Source organism: Artibeus jamaicensis, unplaced genomic scaffold (genome assembly GCF_021234435.1).
Source record: "Artibeus jamaicensis isolate MK-2021 breed Jamaican fruit bat unplaced genomic scaffold, CSHL_Jam_final contig_866, whole genome shotgun sequence".
NCBI lineage: Eukaryota > Metazoa > Chordata > Mammalia > Chiroptera > Phyllostomidae > Artibeus > Artibeus jamaicensis.
Window position 1 is genome coordinate 553,664 of NW_026521994.1, and position 22,825 is coordinate 576,488.

At 39.5% G+C, this 22,825-nt stretch overlaps 1 protein-coding gene across 1 annotated transcript in view; it reads left to right on the top strand.

Moving 5' to 3' along the window:
* The first annotated feature begins 347 nt into the window (after positions 1-347).
* Positions 348-22,825, top strand: part of CMPK1 (cytidine/uridine monophosphate kinase 1) — a 37,790-nt gene continuing 15,312 nt past the window's right edge. The window contains exon 1 of the mRNA XM_037132702.2: positions 348-651. Coding sequence (XP_036988597.2) covers positions 481-651 — 171 coding nt within the window. The 5' untranslated portion in view covers positions 348-480. The remainder of the gene's footprint in view (positions 652-22,825) is intronic.

The following is a 22,825-nucleotide window of genomic DNA, read 5'->3' on the forward strand; positions in this document are numbered from 1 at the left end:
TCTTCCGTTTTTTCCCCTTCAAAGCTCATATTGCTATTTTATTTTTTTGTTTGTTGCTATTTGTATTTATTTACTTATTCGTGTGTTGGCGTGTTCATGTCGGCTGCTTCCCCACTGGAATTCAAACTCCTTGTGAGTAGAGACAATAGGCTCTGCTCTCGCGTGTGTCGCGTCACAGAATCCAGCACAGACCTGACACTAGGATGCACAGGATAAAGAACCAAGGGATCGAACCAATGAACGAGAGGTTGGAGGCGAAGGGAGGGGAGGGGGCGCGGCCCCGTCAGCCGGGCCCCGGCGCCACCGCCCCGGGAGCAGTGTAAGACCCTCCTTTTCCGGCCCCGCGCGGACGCCCCGGCAGCCCAGGCGGCAAGGCTGCGGCGGGCGCCGGCTAGGCCCGCCCTCTTCCCGCCGCCACGCCCCGCGCCTCCGCCGGCCGGCTACTGTCAGCTCCTTCAGCGTCCGCCCGAGACATTGTGTATGCTGAGCTGCTGCGGCTGCAGGCTGCTGCACGTCCTGGGCCTTAGTTTACCGCTGCTGACCCGCCGGCCGCTTTTCATCGGCCCTCACCGCCTCATGAAACCGCTGGTTGTGTTCGTCCTCGGCGGTCCCGGCGCCGGCAAAGGAACCCAGTGCGCTCGCATTGTCGAGGTGAGACCCGGGCAGCTGGCGGTCTCCTGGACTTGACTGACGTTGGGCCCGCTTGTCCAGTCGCGCCCGCGGTCCGCGCCCCGCAGAGCCAAGGAGCCGCGGACTACGAGTCCCGGCGACCGTCGCGCCACTCGCGTGGCGGTGGTCGGGGGTCCCCAGGCGCACGGCATGTCGGGATTAGTAGTCCAAGTCCGCCCGCTTTTGGGGGGGCCCCGGGAGTGGAGGGAGAGTGCTTGGACTCGCTTTGTTTCTGCGCCCCTCTTTGCTTTTTGGGACAAAGTTCGTCTTGAGAGTGGACTTGGAGAGGGATTACGGGAGATTCAGCATCCGGGGACTCCCCAGCGCGCAGAGTTCAATGCGGCAGAGTTCAATGTGTCGCTGGGTGTGGAATAATCACTGGCAGCAGGAGCGCGGATTTTGGTTAGAGGCGGTGTCCGTTTACAGCTGCTTGTCTGAAGGGCACGCCGATCTTTCTTTCTGTTCTTTTTTTAATCCTCACTCTAAGATGTGTTTATTGCTTTTAGAGGAGAAGGGGGGGGGAGTGAGAGTCGGGGGTGGGGTTAGGGAGAGAGAGGGAAACTTCGATTGGTTGCCTGCCATACTCGCTCCAACCGGGGAACAGGCTACCTAAGTAAGTGCCTTGACCTGGAACGGAACCCTCAACCTTTCGGTGTAGAGGACAGCGCGCCAACCAACTGAGCCACCCGGCCAGGGCAAGACAGATTTTTCTGCTCTGCCATTTTCTGTGGGCATTTTAAACTACGAACCTTCAACTAACCAGCCTTAACCCTAGAAAGAAGTCCCAGCGGACAGACTGTTACTTTAGGTGTTCTGTGATCTGCCCATAGCGCCTCTGGCCTTTTCAATGGGCAGTGCCAGTCCTGACGCAGTTCATGTGGTTGGAAAAGCCATGGAGCCCAGTGCTGAGATCAAGCTCCAACCTCAGGCCCTGCCCAGCCAACTCACGCTTTGTTTACGATCACGTTACTTCCTTTCTCCGAGTCTCAGTTGCCACCTCCAGAACACAGCAGGCCGTATATCCAGTTTAGTTTAAAGTCAGTGTAAAATACCTCCTAGCTCTGATATTGATACTTTTCCCCCCCAAAATCCAGATAAGGTTACAACTTCAGTTCTGTTTAAAATTTTGGAACAGATACGTGGTTACTTGCAATAACACTGAAGAGAAATGCTTATTGGACAGTCTGGGGAATATTTGCGAGAGAAGGAAAACAAAATGTGTAGAAACATAAGAGGTGACATGGATGCTTAAAACACCAAGAGAGTCCCTGTGAAACTCAGTTGATCAACCAAAGTTTTGACCCAGAACTTTTAAAATAATTCCCTCTGTTGCATGATGTGGCTTATTTTAGCTTTGGGCTTCTGTTCTGTGTTCATACGGTTCACTCCTGGCCTATATTTAAGAGCATCCAGAAGAAGTCGGATGGTAGCAACTACTTCATTTTATGTGTTCTACAGCTGTATTTATCTTTATCGATCATTTTTTGAAATAAAAGTGAAAGTAATTCACCAAAAAATATGTAAATATTTTTCTTCATTTTTTGTTGGTTCTTTTTTAGAAGCCAAGTGACAATGGGATGATTTCAAGTTTTAGAGTCAAATAAGTATGGAGTCAAATCCTAAGTGCCATTTACTCTTTCTTTAGTTCCAGGGAAGTTGTTACTTTTAGCTTGAGTTTCTCTGTAAAAAGGGAGAAATAATACCTGTCTTATATGGTATATGTGAATATTAAATGAAGTAAAATCTCTGGCACATATATATGCAAATATTTTTTCAATTTTAGACATCCTGTCCTAAATTTCTGAGATTAGTTATTTTTACTTTGTAGTGTTACTTTTTAAAAATTAGTTTATGACCGTTATATTTAAATGCACTTAAATATTTTGTTTCTGAATTGTGAAGTGGGTTTTTTTTCTTCCTGAAGTAGCTTTAAATGTCTACAACCAAACTAATAATACCCATGTTACTACACTGGATTAAAAATAATCTCCATATTCTGAAACTAGTATTTATTCTGATCTCTGGTCAGTTAGGGCTGATAATATTTTAAATCTGTTAATTACCTATTATAAGATTTCCATAATGAGATATGTTTTATATTTTTTTCTAAAATTCTATATGTACTTCATGTTTTTAAATTAATTTTTATTGTATTTTTCCAATACCATTTAGTCCCCCTTACACCTCTTTTTTTTTTTTTAACTGTTTTATTTATTTTTAGAGAGAGGGGAAGGGAAGGAGAAAGTGTGGGAGAGAAACATCAATGTGTGGTTGCCTCTTATGTGTCCCCTATTGGGAACCTGGCCTACAACCCAGGCGTGTGCTCTGACTGGGAATCAAACCAGTGACCCTTTGCTTCACAGGTCCATGCTCAATCCACTGAGCTACACCAGCCAGGGCCCCCTTACACCTCTGTTGCCCCACAATCACCACACTGTTGTACATGTCCATGAGCCCTTTTTCCTTTTTGCTTGATCCCATTACCCACTTACAATTTATCATCTTATTCTTTAAGATTTCAGCAGTTATATAAGCTTAAACTGTTTTAAACTGACGTCTGTCATGAAAATAGTTACTGTTGATTCCAGTTGCCATAAACATTAAGTTGGTATCTGCAAATTCCAAATAGTTTACAATTTAGTAATTGCTATCATTCAGTTGGCTATTAAACAATGGAATGTCTATGGTCAGTTAAATCAGAGGGTTTTTTTTTACAAGTCCCTTGTATTTTTATTCAGTATTTTACTGTCAGACAAACATTAAGTGAATCCCCAAAGATTGTAATTTTTGGAACTGATTTTCTTTTCCCTGTAGGGAAAAAGCTATATAAACAAGGCTAAATTTCCCAAATATCATGCCAATGCTAGTCTAGTTTACAGGAACCCTGAAATGTGGTCGAAATAGAATTGTTTCTTTGTGGAAAGTACATTGATATCCAGATCAGTCTGCCTGCCTAAGTGCATTTTAGGAACCTGGCTATAGAACCTGCCACCTTCTGGCTGTCTGATGTCCTGGGGCATTGCTTTTAGGGATGAGGGTGCAGGTGGAGGGAAGATAGTACTTACTTTTCTTTTTGGAGGGGAAGACTACGTCTGTTGCTTGCTCTCCCAGATCTTAAGGAAGAAAAGGCAAATCTAAAAGTGTTCTGAACTAAGAAAGAAAGGTTGGAGAGGTTTTAGTTTTGACTTTGCCCACTTATTTGTACTGGTCTTTTTCAGTTTTGTTTTATTTTCTAACTAATTGTTTCTATTTTCTGTGTCCTCTCATGCCCAATTTGATTTTGAAAATTAGCCATTTTTAAAATCAGTGCAGTCCTCTTAGAGTTAGTGTTCAGAGTAGAATTGTTGTGGGATAACTTGTTACTAAAGAAAAAACGTGGGAATACTGCTTTATTTATGAATTATTAAAATTAAACTTTATATTGTTTTCACCCAAGAAAAAAACTATGGTGCCATAACTTGTATTTGAAAATAACAACTGCAACTTCCCATGTGTTAGCTAGAAGAGATGTTTAAATCTTTCTTTTAAAGATGGTGAATATTTTGCTTATATAAACAAATTATGCTCAAGCCATGCCAAATTGGTTTCTATAGAACCCAAATGCATTCTTATCTTTTGAGTCATAACTTCCAAGTTTTGTGGGCAACTCATACTTTGGCCATATTACCTGCTGTCCTTAGAAAGTTTTAGTTAATACTGACTTTAAGCATGTAGAAATCAGAAACTTGATTTTACTTATCTTTGTGTCTTAAGTGTTGACATTGTGCCTGGCACATAGTAGGTCCTTAATAAGTATTCTTTAAATGTTTTTGGAGGATACTAGTTTGTCCTAAAGATGTGAAACTGTTTTTCCCTGGCTGGTGTGGCTCCGCTGGTTGGAGCGTTGTCCTGTAAACCGAAAAGTCTCAGGCTGCAGGTTCAATCCCCCATAATGACACATACCTAGGTTGCAGGTTCCATCCCTGGTTTTAGGGCACATATGAGAAGCAACCCATTGATGTTTCGTTCTCACATCAGTATTTTTCTCGCTGTCTCTCCCTCCCTTCCCCTCTCTTGCAACTCAGTAAGTTTCTCTCGTAGTGAGGATTAAAGAAATTTTTTAAAGATGTAAATAAATTTAAAATTTGATCCCCAGGGGGCGCCCAAGTAGCAGTTAGTTCTCCCAATTTCAGGATAGAGGGATTTGAAGAAGACCTACCTCTGTCTTGCTCAAGTTTCTTATGTAACATTTTTGTTTACTCTCAGTGAATAAATGGTATGGTTGTGAAAATATGAGCATTCTAAAATTTCCAAGCTCCTGATTACAAATCCCTGAAGCAGATTACCATTCATAGATGAAACTAGATAGGAAGATCCACTGGACATTAAGCTACTTTAAAAATAGGTTTCTCTCTCCTTTTGGTGTGATGGGTAGAGTAAGAGATAGGTTGTTGGTTTTTTTTAAAGACAGTTTAAATTATTATTAAAGAGATAGTTCACAGGATTCTTGACTCTTCTGAAGCACCACTGTTTCATTAAAAGTGGTTGTAACAGGATATTTTTGTTAATAACATGGAGGAAAGACTATATTTTGATATTACTATTGTTTTTAAAACTTTCTTTTATTTTTGGCCTATTTTAAGTTACAAAAGTTACATACTATTTGGGAAAAGTTGTTGTCCTCTAATCTGAGGTCACTGGTATTAACTGGTGTTAACTGCTTCCTCATCTCCTTCTTAATATTCCTATACATAAAAATGCATATGTTTATCATTTTTATGTCTAGTTGGGAATATTCTATTTTCTACTGAATGTATCATGGATTGTTAAGGTCTTTACATGATTTAATTCATTTAATAAGATTTAATTCATTCTTATTAGCAGCTGCAGAATATTCTATAAAATGGATGTTGCATAGCATGGTTTACCATTCCCCTATTGATAAACATTCATTATAGTTTACAGGAATTATTTTGCTTATTTTGCTGTTGCAAACAGTGCTTCAGTAAACTTCCTTTAAAAAAATTTATGTATTTATTTTTAGAGAGAGGGGAAGGGAGGGAGAGAAAGAGGGAAAGATCAGTGTGTGGTTGCCTCTTATGAGCCCCCGACTGGGGACCTGGCCAGCAACCCAGACATGTGCCCTGACTGGGCATCAAACGGGCCAGCACTCAATCCACAGAGCCACACCAGCCAGTGCAGTAAACTTCCTTGTAAACATAATACTGCATATTATTTTTGTCAGTAAGGTTCCTAAAAGTAGGTCTTGGTTGCCTTTAACTCAAAGTAGTCCACATACCACAGAGGCACATCTTGACGTGATTCGTTCTGAAGCCCTACATAGGATTGTTGAGTCAGAGGATAGGTGCATTTCAAATTTTAATAGATAATTGTCTGATTACTTTTCTTTTTAAAAAATTATATTTTAATATATTGTATTTTACATATATTATAAAATATATTATGATTTTATATATTATAAAATATATAAAACTATATTTTTATATATTGTATTTTTCCATTACCATTTATCCCCCTCGTACCCTTTTCCACTGTCAGATTGCTTTTCAAAAACATTATAGTTGTTATATTTATATAAGCAGAGTATTGATTCTTTGCCAGTGCTGGATGATTATCAATCATTTTCATTTTTGCAAGTTTGTAAATTTTCTTTCTAAAGTTTTTGAGCAAAACCCTTGTTTTTTCCAAGAAGCCTATTAAGGTGAAATGGCATAAGTAGTCTTTTTTTTTTTTTTAATTCCCTGTACTTTGTCATTTATTCAGAAGACATTTTTGAGAGCTAACACCATGGTAGTTACTGAGATAAATAAGGCACGGACCCTGCTATCACAAGTTCACAGTGAGTGGGGAGGCAGTGAATTTAATAAGTGACTACTACAGGATAAAGTGGGAAGTCCTGTGATAGAAATATACAGTATATACTGTTTAGGTAAGGGACGTACAGATTTCAGTCTAGTGGGTCAGGGAAGTCTTCCCAGGGCAGTTAATATGTATGGCCTCAATTTTGAAGGTCAGCGGAAAAGCAGCACTTGGGAGATGTGAGGGAGTAGAGAATGCTTAAAGCAGAGTTACCCTTGCATAGGGTAATTGGAGCTTTCATTTCTGAGAAAAGCCTAAGGAGAATAAACCTATAAAAGTGCAGTTGACCCAGAAATACTTCGTGAATGCAAACTGTGCTGTATCTGTGTGCTGGGATACAGGCCTTCAGGGGCTCTCAGTTTAGAGTAGGAATAGGCACACACTTAATAGACTCTTAATGAGAAAAGATATGAAAGATTTTACAAGTATTCAAGTTTTAAAACGTTTTATCTTTTAGTTTTGCCTCCTTAACGAAATGTGACACCTTCAAGAATGGGGACCCTATCTTTCCTGTCTTTTGCTCCTCCTGCTACTACATAGTGTTGGAAATACCTATTCATTCATCCTTCAGATCTTAGCTTAATACAGAGAGTCCCAAATACTAGAGACTCCCTTAGCATCTCAGTAAATTTTTTCACAACCACTCTTAATTGAAAAGAAATAATCTGATAGTTCTATTTATTAAATAATTAGGTCCAAACAATACTTAATAAGTATTCTCTAACAATTTTTGTAGCTGTTTGAAGAAATAATACCTATAATTTAAAAGAAGTAGCAATCGTCTTTCCACAGTTACTTAACTAATAATGGGGTGTAAATGCCTTTTGGGCACTGTAGTTTCTCATATCTTGGAATCAGATTGTACACTTCCATCCTCATTTCCTTTTCCACATTACTTCTCATGTGGTACTTATTATCACGACAAGCACCTACCAAAAAATCAGTGTCACAAAGATATGTCTTCAGAAAGAATGTGCCATGATCTAAAGTTGAAACTGAGCTACTCTGAGCTGCTAGTTAACAAACATCAAATATTACTATTTTCCTTAGAAATTTAAACCCAGGATACTCTGGTGAATTAGCTGCTGTACTCCAGGCACTTTGGCTTTAGTTTGGGAACCATGAGCTTAAACATTTCCTCTGAAGCCTGCCCTCCCAGGTTTAGATGAGGTCAGATTTCTGTACTGTATGTTCTTGGAGCACCTCATCACATCTGTTGGCTTGCAATTCTGTTGTCCTTTATAATAGTTACCAGTTTTTAAATCTGTTGTCCTTTATAACATTTATCCATGTGTAATGCGCCTTTATTTTTATGATTATTTGAATGTCTCCTTGTGATACTGTGATTTATAAGAAAAATACATGTTTGGTCATGTAGATGACCAAATATATATTTCTGGTATATACAGCCATACGCCGCATAATGATATTTCAGTCAACAGCAGACATACCTATATGATGGTGGTCCCATAATATTACAATGGAGCTGAAAAATTTCTATTGCTTGGTGGTTAGCCGTCATGTTTGTGGTGATGCTGGTCTAAACAAACTTGTGCTGCCAGTTGTATGAAAATATAGCACAGTTACATACAGTACGTAATACTTGGTAATGAAAATAAACTATTATGTTACTGACTTATGTATTCACTATACTTTTTATTGTTATTTTAGAGTATAAATTTCTTTATACTTATGTAAGAGAAAGTTTGCTGTAAAACAGTATGTTGTGGTCCTGGCCAGGTGGCTCAATTGGTTGGAGCGCCATCTCATGCACTAAACCGTTGTGGGTTCGATCCTCTGTCAGGGCACATACCTAGGCTGTGGGTTTGATCCCTGGTCGAGGTGCATACAGGAGGCAACCAATCAATGTTTCTTTCTCCTTCTCTCCCCCTTCCTCTTTCTGTAAAATCAGTAAATATATCCTCTGATGAGGATTAAGAAAAAACCAAAACAGTAAGTATTCGTGTCATGTCATCAGCGGCCTCCCAACATTTCATGTTCACCTCATCTCTTCATTATGTCATTTTCTCTTGTGCTTGATTTAATCTATAATGTTTTGCAAATTTAGTGTAGCCTAAATGTACAGTTTTGTAAGGTCTATAGTGGTGTACATAATGTCCTTGGCCTTCACACTCACTCACCACTCAGTCACTGACTCACCTAGAGCAACTTCCAGTATTTAATGATTATCCTTCTGAATTGAAATTAAGAGCATTTCAGAGACATTGGCTCTAGTAATGGGACTTTTAGATCAGGTTAGAGAGAAAGGGTGGAGATGGGGAGAACTGTCTTACTCTGTGTCGTTTTGGCCTGATTACCCTGACTTTTTTAACCTTAAAGCTAATATGCATATGAAAATGTATTTGCTCACTCTGGCTGGTGTAGCTCAGTGGATTGAGCATGGGCCTGCAAACCAAAGGGTTGCTGCTTCAATTCCCAGTCTGGGCACATGCCTGGGTTGCAGGCCAGGTTGCCAGTAGAGAGCGTGCAAGAGGCAAGCACACATTGATGTTTCTCTCCCTCTCTTTCTCCTTCCCTTCCCCTCTCTCTAAATATAAATAAATAAAAAATCTTAAAAAAAAAGAAAATGTATTTGCTCTAACAATTCAGTCACTTTAACCTGACAAATCAGGAACATTTTTACAGACTAAATATGTGATAAGAACATTTAGAACTTAATAGAGAACACATTTGACATGCTCTCGAATTTATTGTTTGCCAACAATGTTAGACTGCATGGTGAACAAAGGTCCTCGTCTGGCAAAGGAAAAAGCACCATGTGTTACCTATCACTGTCAGAAACTTTCACTCTGACGGAGTGGGGTCCATGGGACAGTATGTTCCATGCCTATGTTCCATCAGTCTTCTCCAGAAGACCCATAAGTTGGTTCCATTCACCATTAGGCTATATTCTGTATCAGCAAGCCATAACTTGGGCCACAGAAAAGACTGCTTCCTCAACCACTTCCTGTTTGGAATTTCCATAATGTAGTAGTCACTGATGTTTGCAAGTGGGAACTATTGTTTTTAATTTGATCTGTAGGACTTACCTTTATGATTTAGGTTTAGGTAAATAACATGAATTTCTGTTTTCTTGGTGTCTATGGGAGTAGAAAGGCAGCCTGGATGGTGTTTTGATTATGTAATCAGGAATCAATTTAATGGTTAATTTAGGTTTGTAAATAATGGAAAATGTTATTTGCTACTTAATTAGTGATTATTGGGTGAGATAAGTGGAAAGTGGAATGGTATCAGAAGTGGAGAATGGCAAGAATAAGCAAACAAAGCTAGGAGGGTCAGCATCTGGCTGAGTGAGGGTCCAATATGCCTGTCTCTTGTGTGTGGATAAAGTTCCTGATCTCATCTCCATGCTAGGATACAACAAAATGATCAAGTTCATCCATTCTAAGTCTCCTTTTTAATTTCCACCAGCAGATTCTGTATTCAAAGACCATAGTAGCTTGAAGGCAAAAGAATCCATCTCCATATCTGTCACCTAGGAATTACCTCAGGGACCCGCTGTAGAGTAATGAGTCACTGAGAGTCAGGAGGTCTGGTTTCACGTGCAGGTTTCCTTTCCACTAACTGGCAAATCAGTTTATCTCCATTTCCCCTTCTGTAAAATGTGGGGTATGGAAGTCTGGTAGGTGGTCTTGCTAACCCTAAAACAGGTCTGTATCCTAGATGTCAGCTTAAGATAGTGTATGATCCAATATAGTAACTCAAGAAGCAAATTTTCCAATCACTATGAGTATGTACCTTTTTTGCCATTCTGTGTTGTATGAATGAGAGTGACAAAGTATTGTATTTATAAATTCTTGCTGTATTTCATGTTTACATAGTACTTCAGAATGGTAACAAAGAATGTGTAAAGGCAGGAAAAGAAACAGCTTTTTGAAATAGAATAATGATGTACATATGTATTAATTAAACAGATTTAAGAAATGGGAGAGTAGGGCCAACTTTTTTACAAGATAATATAGTATTAGAAGAATGAAGACTTTTGAAGTCAGATGTTTGTTACGTCAGATTTTGTTTATCTGCTCATCTTATTGGTCATGGGCTGTTTATATCTTTTAGCTTATGTATATAATGGCGCAGTGAATGTTGGCATACAAGCATCTGTTTGGGTCCCTGTTTTCGTTCTTTTGGGTATATAGCTAGGAGTGGAATTGCTGGGTCATATAATAATTCTGTTTAACATGTTGAGGAACAAACTTTTCCACAGCAGCTCAACAATTCCGCCTTCCCACCAGCAATGTGCAAGGAGGGTTTTAATTTCTCCACATTCTCACCAATACCATTTCCATTTGTTTGCTTAATTTTAACCATCGTAGTAGGTGCGAAATGGTATCTCATTGTGGCTTTGATTTGCATTTTCTAATGATGTGAGCATCTTTTATTTACTTTTTGGCTTTTTGTATTATTTTCTTCTGAGAAATGTCTGCTCAAGCCCTTGACCCATTTAAAAATTTTGTTTGTCTTTTTGTTGTTGAGTTACAGGAGTTCTTTATATAGTTTGAATATTATATAATGTGCAAATATTTTATGTTTAAACTTTTAAGGAACTGCCTGACTTCCAAATGGCCACACCATCTTACTTACATTCCCACCTGCAGGGTATGAGACTTCCAGTCAACACTTACCTGTTTGTTTGTTTTTTTAAGTCATCTTGGTGGGTGTGAAGTGGAATTTTATTATGGTTTTTTTTTTAAGATTTTATTTATTTATCTTTAGAGGGGAAGGGAAGGAGAGAAGGAGAGAAATATCAATGTATGGTTGCCTCTCCTGAGTCCTGCTGGGAACTGGCCTGCAACCCAGGCATGTGCCCTGACTGGGAATCGAACCTCGATCATATGGTTCGCAGGCCCGCACTCAGTCCACTGAGCTACACCAGCCAGGGCTTTATTATGGTTTTGATTTGCATTTCCCTGATGAGTAGTGATGTTGAGTAACTTTCCTGTACTTATAGTTTGTGTGTGTTCTTTGGAGAAATGTCTTTTTGGATCCTCTGTCCTTACCACCACCCCCCTTTAATACTGCATTTTAAAAATTATCTTTGCCCATTTTTAATTGAGTTATTTCTATTTTTATTGTTGAGTTGTAAAGTCATTTATATATTTTAGATAGAAGTCCCTTATTCAGATATATGGCTGACAAATAATTTCTCCCGTTTTGTGGATTGTGTATTAATTTTCTTGGTAGTATCCTTGGAAGCACTGAAGTTTTTAATTTTAATGAGATCTTCTATCTTGTGCATTAGGACATGGTAGGCTGTTGTTCTGTGCCAGTTCAGTGCCAACAGGAGTCCCCAGTTTGGGGTGTGGTGAAGAAAGTAAGTTTATTCAATGCAAACAGCTCAGTTATAATGTTCTTACAGCAGGGCTATGAGAACAGCATGGTTATGAAAGAGCTAAATAGTGTTACAGTTTAGTTATGAAGCAGCACAGCTGAGGAGCAGTACTGTTGCGAAGCCACCATGGGACCAGGCTCCTCTGCAGCTAGACAGCTCTGGTCTGCTCTGATGTGCTTGGACAGAGGTCTTTGCTGGTCCAGCTGGGGCAAACACTGTCCTCAGTCTTCAGTGGAAAGGGAAAGTAGCTCTTGAAGCCACAGGGGACTTGACTGTGTATAAATGGAAGTCCCTGCCCCTAGTCCCTGATTGGTGCAAACTCCAATCTTTGCACTTTGGTCCAAAAGGCACTCTTCTGATTGGTGAGAATGGGGCTGCTCTGATTGGTTGGTGAAGGTTGTCAGATGGCAGAGAGTGCAGGAAGGCAGTTCAATAGGGGCCTCAAGCAGCTTAGTGCATGGTTCTTCCTGAAGTGAGGTATGTGTGAGAGCAACCTGTATAGAAATGACTGCTAGGCTCTGTTTTTTGTTTTTTTGAGTTCAGCCACTGGGACTCTTCTTAGTCGTTATCTTGATTCTCAGGGTCCACACTCTCTGTTGCCTATGGTGTAGAGATTAAAAGGTTGATAAGTGAATCCAAAATTACAGAAGAAGTATAACTTTAAGTATCTATGTATATTGTACATGGGACTGTGAGTTGAGAGTGGAAGAGAGAGGGGGTAATGGTGGACGGAAAGGGAGAGTGTGATTAAGAGAGTCTTATTACTTCCTTGACTGATTCTAGAGCACAATTGGATCCAAATTAAGTTAGATTAGTGGGGTGGGAGAAGTTGCCTATTTTGCAGAGTGGTTTCCATCATTCTTCCTGGTGTGTAGTGATAGCAGAAACATTTTTCCCCCCATAACATTTTCTTAAAAACTTGGGACTTCTTAGGACATTTCCCTTACCTGAAAAAGGTAAGGCTCTAATCAAGAACCAAGAGTCTCTTATAGTATTCTGCTCCATATTACATAAATGGGTACAGTTATCTATGGTCAACATGAAATCCTAGGCTGGGCTAGGATTTGATGGGTATACCATCAAAAAATGTATCTTTTTATAGTTTGAAAAAAATGCATTCATGAAGGTAAATTTTATACCACCATTTAAATATGTAGTACTTTTGAACCCTGGCTGGTGGAGCTCAGTGGATTGAGCACGGACCTGTGAACCAAAGGGTCGCTGGTTCGATTCCCAGCCCTCACTGTGGAGGGTATGTGAGAGGCAACCACACACTGATGTTTCTTTTCCTCTCTTTCTCCTCCCATTCCCTCTCTCTAAAAATAAATAAATATGTAGTACTTTTTAAAGCCAAATATGGTTTTGCTCATACTTCCATTAGCACAGATTGATGAACTAAATATGAGGATAACTCTTTGTTGTCTAAGCAAGATTCATTTTCTCTAAAATATTAATTGAGAGAGGTTGCTTAGCACAAGAAAGTCCTGAAAGTTCTCCAAGGGGTTATTCTGGACATTAGAAGTAATGCAAAGATACTGTCTTTGCCACGGAGGTGTCATTTCCAGAATATCTTACTTATAATTTTGAATTCTAATGTCTAGAGTAGGGCTTCATTGAAATGTGTTTCCTTTTAAACCTTTGCTGCGGTGCCTTTTGGATCCTCCCAACTTAGTGTGTCTCTAAATTCCCATCTGTGTCTGGGCTATAAAACTGGACTGTTTTCTGTCTCCTATAATTCTCGACTTCATGCCCATGCAGTATGTTTTTGTGTTGCTATATTATACTTTTGTTTGTCCTTTGTTTAAGGAATGGGTCACATTCTAGGAAATTTTTAGCTGGACATATGAATTGATATTTTGCTGCTATTCTCCGTATTTAGTTTTAAGTTTTAAATAAGTTTTTGATTGTACAGGTACTGTTTCCCTTTCTTCTTGAAGTTAGATGATACTTTTTATGTAGGGATTTGTATCCTTAATGTTAGTTTACTTTGAATTTCATTTTGCTGTTCTCTTAAGGTTTGATATAAAAAATATTTAAATCATTATTCTTACTTTGTGGTATTTGCCACTTAGAGATGTGTGGATAATATCAATGCTTTCTGAAAAAGAATTAAAGCTTTAAAAAGTTTATATGTGTATTATAAAAGATTCAAACAGTTTGAAAGTACATGAGGTCAAAAGTGAAAGTTCTCTTTAGGCATAATCACATAAGTTTTTTCTGTGTGTACATTTCTGATCCACTTTTGATGCATTTACACACAGACATAATGCATGACTACATGTGTGCACACACACGTTTCCTATTGTTTTGCAACTTGCTTGTTTTTTTGGTTTTTTTTTTTTAACAGATTATCTTGGATAGCCTTCCATGTCAGAACATAAAGATAGCTCTACTTCATTCCTGATATATACAGTCATCTATTTAGTCATTCATATACATTGGTGGATAGTTTGATATCTTATTTACAAATGATGCTGATGTGAATATTGATGTACATATATCTGTGTACATGTGCAATTATTTCAGTAATACAAGTCTTAGAAATGGAATTACTGAGCCAAAGGGTATGCAGACTTTAATTTTTTTTATTAAATAAATTTATTTATTTTTTTTGAATTGTTTATGCTTTTACAGTTGTTCTATTCCCCCCTTCATTCCCCTCCACCCTGCCCCCCCAACCCCCCCATTACCCCCCCTTTAGCTTATGTCCATGTGTCTCAAGTCCTTTAGGTTCTGTATTTCCCATACTATTCTTGCCCCCCCCATCTATTTTCTATCTACTGTCTATGCTACTTATTTTCTGTACCTTCTCCCCCCTTCTCCTCCTCCTACACCCCTGTTGCTAACCCTCCTTGAGATCTTCATTTCTATGTTTCCACTCCTGATCTAGCTGTCCTTTTAGTTTGCTTTCGTTTTAGGTGTGGTTGTTAATAACTGTGAGCTTGTTGTCCTTTCACTGTTCATGTTTCTTTAACTTCTTTTTCTTAGATAAGTCCCTTTAACATTTCATATAATAAGGGCTTGGTGATGATGAACTCCTTGAATTTGGTCTTATCTGAGAAGCACCTTATCTGTCCTTCCGTTCTAAATGAAAGTTTTGCTGGGTAGAGCAATCTTGGTTGTAGGTCTTTAGTTTTCATGACTTGGAATATTTCTTTCCAGCCCCTTCTTGCCTGTAAGGTCTCTTTTGAGAAATCTGCTGACAGCCTGATGGGGACTCCTTTGTAGGTGATTGTCCCCTTAGCTCTTGCTGCTTCCAGGATTCTCTCCTTCGTTTTAATTTTGGCTAATGTAATTATTATATGCCTTGGTGTGTTTCTTCTTGAATCCAACTTTTTTGGTACTCTCTGGGCTTCTTGGATTTCTTGGAAGTCTGTTTCCTTTGCCAGATTGGGGAAATTTTCTTTTATTATTTGTTCAAATAGTTTTTCCACTGGTGGTTGTGTCTTTCCCCCCTTCTGGTACCCCTATAATTCGGATATTGGAGCGTTTATAGATGTCCTGGAAGTTCCTAAGCTTCTCCTCATTTTTCTGAATTCTTATTTCTTCATTCCTTTCTGATTGATCATTTTTTTCTTCCTTCTGGTTCACTCCATTGAGTTGAGTCCCAGTTTTTTTTTCATCTCTATGGGTTTCCTGTGGAATTCCATTCATTTCCCTTAATTTAGCCTTCATATGTTTCTCTAATTTGTGGCTATAGTCCACCAAATCTGTGAGGAAGCTGACGACCAGTGTTTTAAACTGTGCGTCTGAGAGATTTGCTATTTCTTCGTCACTTAGATTTATCTCCGGGACTTTGAGGTCCCCCTGCGACATTTTTGGTCTGTTCTGGCCCTTTAAGTGAGAGAAGCGGCGCCTTGGAGTCCCAGGTCGCTGGGTTGTGACGCTGTATGTGGGGGCGTGGTCAGAGCGGGGAAAATGGCGGCGCCGCCGGTCCCACCGCTCACTCCCTCACCCGCGCGTATCCGGGCACCCACAGTCAACTCGCTACCACCGCCTCCCCGCTGACTCCTCCGTTGTCGCTCACCCGGTGGGCTGCTCACTAGGTCCAATCCTGGGTTTGGAACCCGCGCGAATGTCGCGCGTCTGGATTCCGCGCCCGCGCCCGGGTCGATCGAGTTCTCCTTTGTAACTCCTCACCCGCCGCTGGTTTCGCCCCTTACCGGTCGGGCCGAAGAATTTGTTGTTTGCGGACTTCCGAAAAGTTCAGTTTTCCGTGTTCTGGTTGTGTTTTCTGATGCTAATATTTAGTTGTCCTTAAACTTGGTTGTGAGAGGAGGCAAGGCACATCCACCTTAAACCTCCATCTTGGCGGAAGTCCAGACTTTAATTTTGATAGACACTGTTAAATGACCCTTTAAAAAGGCTGAACCAAATTACACTTTGGCAAAGTGTGAGAAGGCTGGTTTTCTCCCAACCCCTAACCTTGCCATAGCTATACATAACAGTCTCTTTTATTTTAACCAGTCTGATGGGTGGAAAATGGAATCATATTGCTTTAATTTGCATTGTTATTACCACCAAGGTTGAGCATCTTCCTTTTTAAAAAATTATATTTTATCGATTATGCTATTAAAGTTGTCCTGATTTTTCCCCCTTTGCACTGCTCCATCCAGCACCCCCACTCCCTCGGGCAGTCCCCACACCTTTGTTCATGTCCATGGGTTGTGCGTATAAGTTATTTGGCTACTCCATTTCCTATACTGTATTTTACATCCCCATGGCTTTTGTGTAACTACCTGTTTGTATTTAATCCGCTCACTTAACTCGTTCCTTCTCACTCTCCTCTCATCTGGCAACCATCAAAATGCTTTCTGTATCTATAATTCTGGCTGTGTTATTCTTGTTTAGTTTGTTTTTTAGATTGAATTGTTGATAGATACATATGTATTGCCATTTTATTGTTCATAGTATTGATCTTCTTTTTCTTAAATAAGTCCCTTTCACATTTCATGTAATAATGGTTTGGTAATGATGAACTCCTTTAGTTTTTTCTGGTCTGGGAAGTGCTTCATCTGTCCTTCAAGTCCAAATGATATCTTTGCAGGGTAGAGCAATCTTGGCTGTAGGTCCCTACTTTCTGTGACTTTGAATATTTCTTGCCAGTCCCTTCTAGCCTGCAAAGTTTCTTTTGTGAAATCAGCTGACAGTTTTATGGGAACTCCCCTGTAGGTAACTAACTCCTTTTCTCTTGCTGCTCTTAAGATTCTATTTATCTTTAACCTTTGGCATTTAATCATGGTGTGTCTTGGTAGTGGGCTTCTCTGCATCCATCTTGTTTGAGACTTGCATGTCTATTTCCTTCACCAAATTAGGGAAGTCTTCTTATATTATTTTTTCAAATACATTTCCAATTTCTTGCTCTTTCCCTTCTCCCTCTGGCACCCCTATGATGTAAACGTTGGGCCTCTTGAAGTTGTCCCAGAGGCTACTTACACAATCCCTATTTTGTTAGATTCTTTTTTCTTCTTGTTCTAATTGGTTGTTGTTGTGCTTCCTTATGTTCCAAATTACTGACTTGATTCTCAGCTTCATCCACTCTACTGTTTTTTTCCCTGTAAATTGTTCTTCACTTCAATTAGTGTATCCTCTGTTTTGGATCTTTTTTTTATGCTGTTGTGGTCCTCACGAAGTTCCTTGAACATCCTTATAACCAGTGTTTTGAACTGCATCTGATAGATTTCTTATCTCCATTTTGTTCAGTTCTTTTTTTTTCTGGAGTTTTGATCTGTTGTTTTGTTTGGGCCATGTTTCTTTGCTCATTTTGGCAGCCTCTGTGTATTTGTTTCTATATATTAGATGGAGCTGTTTTGACTCTGTGTCTTGGTAGTATGGCCTAATGTAGTAGGTGTCCTGTAGGGTCCAGTAGAAAATATCCACAGTAATGAATCTTTTTATTCAGAAATACAAAATGCTTTTCTTTCTTATTTTTCCCTTCCTTACCTGAGGACATGTTTATTGATTCTAGAGAGAGGGGTAGGGAGGGAGAGAGAGAGGAGAGAAACGTGTATGTGTTACCTTGTGTATCTGCCCTGATCGGGGATCGAACCCATGACCTGTGACCCTTTGGTATACAGGATGACCCTCCAACTAACTGAGCCACACTGGCCAGAACTTGTCTTTTTTTGATACTGGTTTTTAAGTGTTTCTAGTACTTCATATGGTTCTTTTGTTTTAAATATATTTTATTGATTATGCCATTACAGTTGTCCCATTCCACCCCTGTTCATTCCCCTCCACCCTGCACACCTCATCCCCCACATTCCCCCCTTTTAGTTCATGTCCATGTGTCATAAGTTCTTTAGCTTCTACATTTCCCACACTACTCTTGCCCTCCCCCTATTTTCTCCCCACCGTCTATGCTACTTATTCTCTGTACCTTCTTCTCTCCCTCCTCCTCCCACTCCCCTGTTGCTAACCCTCCATGTGATCTTCATTTCTATGGTTCTGCTCCTGATGTAGCTGTCCTCTTAGTTTGCTTTTGTTTTAGGTGTGGTTCTTAATAACTGTGAGTTTGCTGTCCTTTCACTGTTCATCTTTTTTATCTCCTTTTTCTTAGATTAGTCCCTTTAACATTTCATAAAATAAGGGCTTGGAGATGATGAATTCCTTGAACTTGACCTTATCTGAGAAGCACTTTATCTGCCCTTCCATTCTAAATGAAAGCTTTACTGAATAGAGCAATCTCGGATGTAGGTCCTTGCCTTTCATGAGTTGGAATACTTCTTGCCAGCCCCTTCTTGCCTGTAAGGTCTCTTTTGAGAAATCAGCTGACAGTCCGATGGGAACTCCTTTGTAGGTGACTGTCCCTTTAGTTCTTGCTGCTTCTAGAATTCTCTCCTTCATTTTAATCTTGGCTAATGTAATTATGATGTGCCTTGGTGTGTTCCTCTTTGGGTCCATCTTCTTTGGGACTCACTGAGCTTCCTGGACTTACTGGAAGTCTATGTCCTTTGCCAGATTGGGGAAGTTCTCCTTTATTATTTGTTCAAATAAGTTTTCCACTTGTCACTCTTCCTCTTCTCCTTCTGGTACCCCTATAATTCAATGTTGGAATGTTTGAAGATGTCTTGAAGGTTCTTAAGCCTCTCCTCATTTTTTTGAATTCTTGTTTCTTCATTCTTTTCTGTTTGGTTATTTCTTTCTTTCCTTTTGGTACACTTCATTGATTTGAGTCCCAGTTTTCTTTCCATCACTATTGGTTCCCTGTGCATTTTCCTTCCTTTCACTTAGTGTAGCCTTCATTTTTTCATCTAATTTGTGACTAAAATCAACCAGTTCTGTGAGCATTCTGATCATCAGTGTTTTGAACTGTGCATCCGATAGATTGGCTATCTCTTAGTCACTTGGAAGTATTGGCTCTGGGGCTTTGATCTGTTCTGTTTGAGCCATAATGTTTTGGTCTTGTCCCGCCTATTAGGTATGAGGGGTGGATCCTTAGGTGTTCAGAGTGGGGCAACCCAGTTGCTGGGTCGTGATGCTGTCTTTATGTGGGGGCGAGGTCAGAGAGGGAGCAATGGTGCTTGTTCTGCTCTCTCTCAGATTTCCGTCCCCTCTGCTGCCTCCCATAAGCAAATTGTGCCCTTCTGGTGCTGATTCCCGTGTGGGTGGGCTTGTGTATGTTCTAGGACCCTGTGGGTCTCTCCAACGAACTCTCCTGTGTGTCTGGGAGCCTCTCCTGGCACCTCAACCCCTAAAAGTTTCCAGTCGGTGCTTTTAGGCTCTATTTCCTGTCGCTGGGGCCCTGGGTTGCGCAGTCTGTCTCACTGCCCTTTTTTTGCCTGGTTTATCTGCATGTGAATGTGTGTCCCCGGTCAGCCAACTGTCTTGCACGGCTCATTACCTCCTTGTGCCAGGGTCTGCCAACCACCGCCTCTTCCTGCTGGGTCCCTTCTCCGCTGGCCGCTGACTCTGCCCCTCTTACCAGTCTGGATGAATGGTTCGTTGTAAGACTTTGTTCGGTACAGTACAATTTTCTGTCTGTGCTGGTTGTGTTTTTGTTTCTAAATCTTTGTTGTCCTTAAATTTGGTTGTGCGAGGAGGTACGGTATTTCCACCTATTCCTCCATCTTAGCCAGAAGTCCTCGTCATACAGTTTTTATACATTAGTTTTTGGTTTATACCTAAATTTAAGTCTTTATTGCTGTGTAAAATAGGATCTTTAAAAAATGTATGTATAATTAACTTGAATAAGATCTTTTAAAATTATGTTTTCTAATTAGTCAGTTGGAAATAACTCGTTTATTTCCATCTAAGTTAATTTATCAGAAGAGAGTAGGTGAATACTTGTTGGTTCTCATAAACTTTTTTTTTTAATATTTTTTTATTTATTTATCTTTGGAAGGAGGGAGGGAGAGAAACATCAATGTATGGTTGCCTTTCGTTAGTCCCCTGCTGGGAACTGGCCTGCAGGGAACTGGCCTGCAACCCAGGCATGTGCCCTGACTGGGAATCAAACCGCGATTGTCTGGTTCGCAGGCCCGCGCTCAATCCACTGAGCTACACCATCCAGGGCTTCTCATAAACTTTTTAATGTACTCAAATACATTTTTATGCCAATTTTGGAGCTTCTGTGTATGAGACTATTTGCATAGTGAATTGGATTTTCATATATTATAACTTTACTTGCTCTGTGGTTATTCTTTGACATTGCTTTTTCCTAGTATATATTTCATTTGCTGTTGAGCCAGTAAGGTAGTTCTGTTCCTTTATTGGTATGTAATCTGTAATTTAGTCATGGATTATTTTGGATTTTGCTTTGAGACTAGCCTGTATGAGTTTATCGGACTCCTTCCTCCCTGACCTGTCTTAGTACCTGACAGTAGGTCTTGAATCTACTAGCACAGAGTACATTTTTAGGAGTATGTTCTATGGGAGCTGCTTCTAACAGCTAATAATATTAACTGTGTAGTGTAGATATTTTGGGCTATACAGTGTATATTTTTATTTTACAAATAGGAAACAGATCTAAGAAAGGTTAAATAAATTTCCCCATGTCACACTCGGTTGTGGCAAAATTTAGTTATTAAAGCTTATCTCTTAACTTCTAGTTCAGTGTTATGAGTCTATGACTTTACACAAGGCTGTGTACTTGTGATTCTTGCTGAAGTCTGTGTGTTTCTCTAAATGCACTTCTATATTCATGTGATAACTTTGCAGATGCTCAACTGTCATGTTTGCATGTATTATTGAATTCATAATTTGGTGTCCTTTGTACATTTTTCTCAAGTGCTGATTCATAAATCCAAATAAATTTTAGTTCTCAAAGAGAACCTGAGCTATTAACATGTTGTGGCATTTTGTGATGAAGCTCTTTACAAATTGCATTTTCAAATAGTTATTTTTCTTAGGGTGACTTTCTTTTCATTTTCCCGGGGTGATATTCTCATTTTAATGTTAATTACCTTATTAAAGTGAGAAAAAAGGTACAGTAGGGCCTGCTTACTATTCAGAAAACCCTTTGTCATAAGGAGAAAGCACAGCACGGAGGCTAGGGCTGCAGCTGAGTGGTTGGATGTCTGTCCTTTGAGTGTTCTTACAGTAACCGAATTAACTGATTTCCAGGCTCTTAGACCACCTGCAACAATATTTGGGTTGTGGTGAAGTGAGTGTGTAGCTTGTGGGCTCTGTAGTGACTTCAAGAGTTGATCATTTAGTTAACAAGATCAGATTAGTGTTTCCTAAGAGTAACAAGACCTCAGTGCCTATCCATTAATGTTGAAGTTTCCAAATCATTGCCTCTAAGTTCCTGGAATCCCTGGAGGTTTCCGGGCCTGGTCTTTATCTTTGGCCATTTTCCACCCCCTTCTGGTATAGGAATGCAGATTGATTCAAAAGGGCCGAGGTAAATTAAAAGAAATAAAAATGCTGGAAATGACACACTGGAATGAAGTTGGAATGTTAACATTCCAGTTCATTGTTGCTATAGGGCCATTTGGTAAATAAATCAGATACCTGAGTCCTCAATTAGCTGAGAAGCTTTCTGTAAAATGTTAGAGATATCCAGGCCTATGCAAATGAGGAAGCAGCCTGTTTGGTGGCTTCTAACTTATCCTTTCTTTAAGTTTTATTTATTGTTCTATCTTCTTGGCACTGCCTTTGAAGAATCAACTTCTTCCTCAGGCAGACAAGGCTGGTGAAGACTGGATTCCTTAGCAAACGTTATACGTATATGAAGACTTGCCTTTATTCATTAATAGTAGGACTCAAGTCACTTGTATATGCAAGTCACTATTACATCCTTTTTAATATAACCTTTTTACCTTCTCCAAAAGAGTGTATTGCCTGACATCTTGTAGAAATTCAATAAATATTTGTGGATTTAAAATAAGTTCCATGTATTGCCTTAATTAAGGTTTTCTTTTATGAAGAGCAAAGCATCGAGGAAAATGAAATGGTGCTGTAATTGTCTGTAGTTGAATTCATTTATATCCCTCCTCTTTTCTGCCTTACAGGATGTAAGCTTTTAAAATATCACTCTTTAATTAGAGAAAGAAGTATGCTTTGTGTTAATTTGGAGTCTGTCTGCTAAAGTTTTTTGCTTATGAAAAGATTTAGCTGGGTTTGTAACTTCCATAGTTCATATTAATATGTAGATTTGCAATTAAATACACATGGTCAAGTGCAGTGAACACTTTTGGAAATCCAATGGTGACAGACTAAAAATGAGATTGAAAATATGCCAGCAGTTTAAGTTAAACATTACACTGAAGCTTTTCTTCCACTGGATAGTGGGTTTTTTTTAAATGTTAATCTTTCTTTAATAGTGATTATAGGAAAACCCTTTTTCTAACCCTCACAACAGTTGACCAGTTTAAAGTGCTGTCTGTGCACTGAGTAGCTAACTGTTCTTGAAGCAAAGTAGGTTTCCCGAGACTGGCAGGTACTGTTCCTGGGAAGCCCTTACCAGACATTTCATTTAGTGTAATTGGAAAAAGTTCTGTT